Raw genomic sequence first — 8,120 nt, 5'->3', positions numbered from 1 at the left:
CTTCATAGATGTACTTAATAGTTCAGCTTGTCCACCCATCTATCGATCCGTATACCCCTGTTTGCCTTTACTGACATTGCAGTACTGTATGTGCAAAAGGGTTCATCTTTGTTGTCTGTACCTCCCTATGTTTTCCTTTTCCTCAATGCCACCATGTTGATCACTCACATTTGGTACATTGCCCTTCTCTTCACCCAAATCAGTCCTTATCTCTACCTTTCTAACAGTGTTCTCTCCCCTCCCCTCCCACCCCTGGTAACCAACAAAGAAAATGCACAAACAAATGTGCATTGTTGAAAGGCTTCTTTTAAATGGAAGTAATTTTCCTTTGTATTTTATAGACTAGAACAGAGGGCTGCCTTTTGGCCAAAGGATGCATTGGACACTCAGCAGGACTTAACTGAGGTAGGTGCATTCCTTGCTGGTTGTATGACCATGAATTACCTAACCACTACATGTATTCTTTTTTACAGTACCAGGAATTCTTTCTGATTAAAACTTGAAGATTTTGCTTTTAAGTGAACTTACCAGGCTTGTAGTTCTTTGTTCATTTGGTAATGTTTGTCTTTACTCTAGAGAAAACACATTTAAAATATTATTTGCAAGACTGCTTACCATGTCTTGACCTGAAACCAAGTCCAGCAGTCATTAAATTACACTCTTTCAACTTTGCTTCAGGATTATATACTATTCCTGTGACAGTGAACAGTTAGGAAACTTCTCCTTAATTTTATTTTATCTGCATCTGTCCCACTCTGTTTTTTCCTATTGGTGATTGCAGCCTCAGGCATAATCAGACTTGCTATTTATTCACTGAGCATAATAGAGTTTGATGCTTGCAGTTGGGTCTTCTTAGTCTACTTTGGAACACAAAGCCATAATTCTCAATCTGAGTGGTATTCCCACCAAACTGGGTTAATTAGCTTGTCCTAGATTTTCTTTGAAACATATAAATTAATTACACTCTTGGTAATCAATATAATATAATTAGGATCCATGTTGTTATGAATGTCTTGTCTTAAGACACTGGTTTAGAATACCATGTCTAGTTTCTTTTCCCTCATTATAAAATTAAGGAGCAGTAGATGATATGTTTGATTAGGATCAAAGCAAAGAGAATGATAAAACTTGATGTCCAGATGACTGGAAGAGGAATGATGGACTGTAGGCAATTTGTTAGCATTTTAAAGATGCACCCCTCTGCCATCTCCCCAAAGGTATTTAATTGAATCTTGGAGATTTTGTTTTTACTTTTTGCTCTAGAACTTGGCAGAAACCAATAGCCAAAAGCAGACCAGCTACCTGGTGACACCAAATAACTAAAGTTGTAAAAAATGTCCTAAAGATAACATCACAGAAATGCTGCTTGTTAGTTTTCTGTACATAAAGACAGCCTTCAAATTTCCCAGTCTCACTCATGCTAGCAAGAGTGAAAAGGAGCTTCCGAGAAAAGAGACAAGAGCCTAAATCGATGAACACAGCTGTCTGCCCCACTGTGAATGAGCAAAATTCTAGTTGTAAAGAAGCAATGGTGTATTTTGACATAAGTGACTAGAGAAATGAGGTGATTACAAGAGTCAACTGGTGATATGTTTCGAGTATTTGGAGAAACTCTGATTTGTGAGCTGGAAACAGATGAGATGCTGATATTACTAGAGCATTCCTAAATCACTATTGCAAAAAGCTGTTTGAAAATCTCTTTTCTATATTCTTTCACTATACTGTGTTTGTAAATTACACGGAATGTGCCAGATCACTGCTCTGGGCACAAGAACGCTGAATGGAGACCTGCATCCCAAAGAGCAGGCAGCACCATATGTTACAGGTGCCCTTTTCCATGAAAAGGTGGTGCTGCTGATCCAGCCTGGTCGTATGGACTGTGAGTATGTGCTCAAGGTGGTTCTGTTCCAGTTTTGAGAGTAAACTGTGTATAGATTGACATGCTTTCATGCTGTTTCTATTGTGACCAAACCTTGGGAAACTGGAAGAGACCTTAAAGAAACAAGAGACAGACTGCATAGTGGGGCAAAGGCCATGCAGGGAGGGTCCATGTTTACACTCATCAACGGAGAGTCCTAGCGAGTGGGTATGTATTTAACTGGATTTATCCCACTATTTCCCAAACTTATTGGCCACCAAACTCTTCTATGAAATAACCCCCTAAAAACAGTTTTTTTTCAGGCACTAGAGTACTGTAGGACACAGATGGGAAACATTGCTTTAATATTTTTAATTAAAATAGAAAATGCATACAGAGAGTCCAAAAATTTTAAGTGTATAGCTGGATAAATTCTTACAAAGTATGTGACCAATACCTAGATAAACAGAATGTTAACAGCACCCTGGATGCCTCATTATAATTTCTTTCAGTCACTACTCTTCTATAAGAATACACCTACTCCTCACTTACCAACTATCTCATTATCCAACATTTTGCATTTACGACAACTTTGAAAAAATTCTCAGGTGGCCCATCTGATAGTCCATGGCCCATGTAGGGATGTTGCCAGGCCTGGGTACCCTCCTTGGGCTACCCTGAATGACATACCAGAGGCTGTGGCGATGCCAAGGCCATGCAAGGGACAGTGGCTAACTGGCCACAGGATGCCTTCTCTTATTTGTCTACAACGTTTAGGTCTGGTCACTGAGGGCACAAGGCAGGGTGATGTATGGTCCCAGGCAGCCAGAGGGAGGCTGGGTGATGGCCTGAAGGTGCCAGGGGGATTGGTGGGGGAAGATGGGAAAGCAGTGAGAGGGAAAGGGACGTCATGGGACTGTGGGGCCATAGCTGATGGAGGATAAGTGGGGTCCTTGCCCAAGGGGAGAGGTGGGCAACACCCAGCCACTGCCACTACCACCCCAATCCCCGCAGACTCTGTGGAGAAGACACGGTGGGGAAGGGGTGGCCCACCATGCTAAGTGCATTGTAAGATGTGCCAGGGGTGCCTCATGGATGGTGGGTGATGGGAATGGGGGTGGGGGCGGTGGGAAACATTGGCTCTGAAGATGGGGCATAGCCCCATAACATTGATTTTGTTTGTGACCTGGTCTTTGGAACCTGTTAATAAGTGAGAAGTGGTACAGTTGCTTTTAAGACTGATACAGATTGGTTTTGCTTATTTTTGAGCTTTTTAGAAATGGGTTGTAGGTGCTCTTTTGTGTCTGGTTTCATTTGCTCAATATTATGTTTGTGAAATGCATCTATGTTGAGGCATGTAGTTGTAGTGTTCATTCTCCTTGCTGTAACAGTATCCTGTTGTATGTTTTTTTCCAGTATTTAACTATTATGATCAGTTGTCACTTTTTTTTTCCCCATTCACTATGAGCTGTTTTCTGGCCTCTTTATATAGCTGACTTTTAACAGAAGTATTCCTTCCACCTCAAACAGAAATATGTTAGGATTTCTTATTATATTAGCTCTCTGCATTGATATCTGTCCTTTTTTTAAAAATTATTTATTCTCCAGCATTTTATTTCTCTCAAACAACCCACCAGTTCTATATCTGCTCTCTTTCTTTCACTCCCACTTGCAAGTCTAAAGTCAAAAAAGATTTTTTTGAGCCTCATGAGAGGCACAGTTCACAGTATTTTTCAGACTTTCCATGGACATTGATGTGTATAAATATTAACAATTATACGATGCTGCATGTGTGCTCCATGCTTTCCCATCTGGTATTTCACTTCGACTACTTGAACTTAATTCTACTTTCTTTGTCACAGATTGATAGAGTTTGGCTATAGATTGGATCCATAGCTGGTATTCAACCCAAGGTCTTTGTGCATAGAGACAACCCAAGGTCTCATATGACCAATATAGCGATGCATGATGTGACATATCTATATGTCTCTATGTGTAGATTACCTATATTTCTCCATGAGCTGCAGAGCCCATTCACTTCTTGTTTCCAAAGTTAAGATGTCCTCAAGACCATCCACATGCAGGCCTGGTTTGGGGAGTAAATAGTGAGTAGTATATAAAAGAGATGCATGGCATTAAAAGGAGCTTTGGTGGCATAGTGGGTAAGGCATTTGGCTGCTAATCAGAAGATCAGTGCTTCAAACCCATCAGTCACTCCATCAGAGGAAGATGGGGCATCTACTTCTGTAAAGATTTATAGCCTCAGAAACCCAGTGGGAGTTGCTATGAGTTAGAATCGACTCAATGGCGGTGAGTTTTCTGTGTTTGTTTTTATTTTTCATTCATATGTGATTAGTGTAGTTATCAATCAACCTTCTGTCAGGGAGAGAGGCCACATTATCATAAGTGAAGAATTGAGGTCAGACAGGATCTGAAATAGCACAGCCATCCTAAGGAGTGGACTGAAGCCGTGGGTCCTTTTGAACTTTCTTTTTGGTTTTGCCATTTTATACTTGCCTAATCCAGCTCTTACATCATCATTCTACAGAAGAAGTGGTCACCTTGTTAAATGTCCATGGTCTCTGTGCTAAGGAAACTTGTATTTTCTTATCTGAGAGACACTTTGATGGCATTCTGTATTTAATATTTAGATAAAGCGAATGTCAGCTGAGTGAATAAGTTTGTTTCCATTTCATTTTTTGCTGGAAATCAATTCTGAAAGGTAAAGTGAGCCACAAGCCAGTTGGCTTGGAGGCTTGTTGGCAATGAAACTGTTGAGTGCTGTCATGGACCAACTCTATAGTTTATTCTTAGGCCTAAATAGCCACTTTATAAATCTTAAAATACACACACACACACACACACACACATATATGTAGCTGGATTAATGGTTTTCCCTAAGAAAGACATGTCAGGCACAAAGAAGCAGATGCTCAGTCTTCACATGTGTTTCCTCATCTTTTAACAACTGATAAGTCTTGCAACTCTAATGTGAGGATTTCAAGGTGGCTAAGACTTAGAAAAGGCTTCTAGGCAAGTACACTGGCTTTTTTATGTGCCCAAAATCAAAATGAAGATGCCTGTCTTCCCCACAAACAGTTTCCACTGGGTAAAAGGTCCAAGTGGAATGATTGATAAGTGCATAGAGGAATGTAGAACCTTAATATAATTAAGATAACAGAATAAGTTCAGTTTTAGAGCAGAATGGGAGATGAACAAGACAGGAGATTGTGTTTAGGTTTGAAATCTTCAAAATTTATGGCAAGCTGCTGATATAGCAAGCCATAGTTAAGTGGAAGTGGCATTAGAATCCAAGGGACCAAGGAATTATGGGGCAAGATATCAACATGATTATCAGTCTGGACACTGAAATAACTAAATGTAAAAGGTTCCATTGATGGAGAGAAAAAAAGCAACCCTACAGAAATTACTGCCATATACATGCAGGTTGTGGAATCAAAAAGGAGAAAACATTGGTTGACTTAGCAATGAGGATCCAAAGAGTAATGGTAATCCATCCTTTCTACCCTGCTGTCTCCTTCCTAACTCTGAGAAGTGGAGCATAGATAAAGTTAAGTGGTTTCTGAAGGTGGAGAAAATTCTAGTTACATCATTTCTTCAAAAGAAAAGTTGATGCAATCCTACTGGCTATGCCATTTTACCTGATAACCAATGATATCTAGTATATCTGAAAGAGGCTAACAATAACAAGTTCTCTTACACCATATTTTTCTGCTTATTTTGAGTATTTAGAACAAGAGGATAATAGAATCTCTCTAAAAAAAAGATATTGTTGCAAATCTATTCTGAGAACTCTATTACGGGTTCTTTTAGAATTTATAGAATAGGGTGGAAAAGTTTTACTAGTTATATCACCCTACAAGACTTGGAGATGTGTTCTAACTCTTTGACTACTTTAAAGTTTAGTTTTGACTCTATCAAAAATAGCTGGGAGATTTGCACATTATTACTTTTGTTGATTGGTGAAGAACCAGAGGAAAGGAAGATGTCCAGAGTGAGATTGGATCCAGTCTCGTGCTATGCTATATTCTGACTGAGGTTCTCTCATAAGGAGACAAAACTCTTAGGGACAGCATGAGACTTTTCAAGAAGGGTCTGTGTTACAAGAAACTAATGTAATAAATTATTAGCATGCAACAGATTCTCAATAATCACCTTATACCAAAACAAGAAGTTAAACCTTGGATCTGTCATCACAGTCTTATTCTAACAAGGGGACATCTGTTTTTATCTAGCTGAGTATGAAAAAGATCACTTATCCACCTGAAATTTATAAGAAAAAAATCATCTTTTCTTCATATACTGCAGGTACACTTGGTTTGTTAAATTATGATAGTCACAGTAGCTCAAACTTAACATTAAAGATATCATCCTCTTTAAAACCTATGAAGAAGCTTGATATTAATTCCTTAATGTTGTTAAAGGAAGAATAGTTTGTGGTGTATATGCATATGTCTGTGTCAAATGTGTCAGTGTATGGAGAGTTTGGTTGTCTTTTCATTGCCGTCCATAGTTTAGCCTATAGATCTTTGGCATCAAGCCATGCCAGACCTCCAGATGGTACTTACTGTTTTGTTTGAGATGCATTTCTCCCTCAAAATTGTTTTAATTTTCAGAAAATCATCTAATAAGAGGCCTCTTTAGACTTTTGATACTCCTGATTTGGCTGAATAATATCATTTCTATAAGAATAGGCAGCTCTTTCTCTATTTTCAAATGCAAATCCAGTAGATAGGGCTGAGCCTTAGTTCAGAATTGATTGATGAATTTTTTTTAAGTGTCCGGGATTCTTTCCTTGTGACCGAAAATCAGTCTAACCTGGGTTTAATAATAACAAGAATGTATTGACCCACACCACTGAAAATTTATGATAGGGATAGGCTTCATGCTTGGCTAGACCCAGGGATTAGAAACTTGTCGTGTGTATGCCATCTATGTCAATCTCTTGGCTCTACTTTTCTGTATTGGCTTCATCTTTAAGTATGCCCCTCTAGAGGAAAACACTATTTTTATAGCTAGTGATTCCAGTGTGTTAGTTTTGGTGGTTTAATGGTAGAATTCTCACCTTCCTTGAGGGAGACTTGTGTTTGATTCCTAGCCAATACTCCTCAAGTTTCTTTCTGTCATTGAGGGTTTGTGTGTTGCTATGATGCTGAAAAGGTTTCAGGGGAGCTTCAAGACTGGGACAGACTAGGAAGAAAGGCCTGATAATATACCTCTGAAAATCAGCCAATCAAAACCCAGTGGATCACAGCGGTCTGACCCACAGCCAATCATGGACTGAGTAGCATTTTCTTCTGTTGTATATGGGTTACCATGAGTTTGGGCTGACTTGCTAGAAGCTAACAACAACAACAGCATTGGTGTTCTATTACTGTGTAAGAAATCACCAGAAACTTGGCAGCTTCAAACAATACTCAATAGTTCACAGTAGGTAGGTAGGTCAGATATCTGGGTGAGCTTGATGAGGTTCTCTACTGAAGGTCTTTTAAAGCTGAAATCAAATGATCAGTCTGGCTAGGCTCTTATCTGCAAGTTCTGGGAAAGAATCCACTTCCAAGCTCATTTAGGTTTTTAGCCAAATTCAGTTCTTTGCAGTTGTAGGACTGAGATCTCCATGTCCTTGTTGACCAACTGCTGGGGGCTGCTCTTAGATTCCAGAGGCTTCCTACATTTCCTTTCTTGTGTCCCCCATCATCTTGGAACAGGCAAACACATGCCAAATCCTTCTTATGCCTGGAATCTCTCTGCCTTTCTCTTCTGCTACAAGCTGAGAAAACTCTGCTTTTAATGGCCTCACCCGATTGAGTCAGGCTATCTGGCTGTCTGATTTGGGACTTTAATTGCATCTGCATAATCCTTTCACAGCAGTACCTGGATTAGTGTTTGATTGAATTAGTAGGCTATGGGAATCTTGGGAGCCACCTTTAGAATTCTGCCTACCACACAGTGGAAAAGTCTTGCCTTCTTTCTGGCTCCAAAAAAGTGCCATACATGACGCTCATGTGCTTGGTTTGGCTTATGTGATCATGCCTAAATCAGGCATTATGACCTTGTTGTTTGGAATAAGCTGAGGTCCAAATGTGGACCGTATTTCCAGTTGTGGATCTGGTAGTGTTGTTATCAGAAGATGGGTAAGTGGGAATATGGCCTGCATGAATATCCCTGTCTGTTGGATCACTGTTGGAGGCCACTGGCATTTTTCTGGTGTAGTTTTCTGAGTTGTGATAAAGACACTCTA

The 8,120-nt window shown here is 39.6% G+C and overlaps 1 protein-coding gene across 1 annotated transcript in view; it reads left to right on the top strand.

Moving 5' to 3' along the window:
* FAM13C (family with sequence similarity 13 member C) overlaps nt 1-8,120 on the top strand; it is a 176,580-nt gene that overhangs the window by 92,774 nt on the left and 75,686 nt on the right. Inside the window, exon 5 of the mRNA XM_007958879.2 lies at nt 342-405. Coding sequence (XP_007957070.1) covers nt 342-405 — 64 coding nt within the window. The remainder of the gene's footprint in view (nt 1-341; nt 406-8,120) is intronic.

The sequence above is a fragment of the Orycteropus afer genome, unplaced genomic scaffold (assembly GCF_000298275.1).
Source record: "Orycteropus afer afer isolate SDZICR_OR568_19922 unplaced genomic scaffold, OryAfe1.0 scaffold00016, whole genome shotgun sequence".
Lineage (NCBI taxonomy): Eukaryota > Metazoa > Chordata > Mammalia > Tubulidentata > Orycteropodidae > Orycteropus > Orycteropus afer.
Note: the sequence above shows the minus strand (reverse complement) of the source record. Positions and strands in the feature narration are given on the sequence as shown.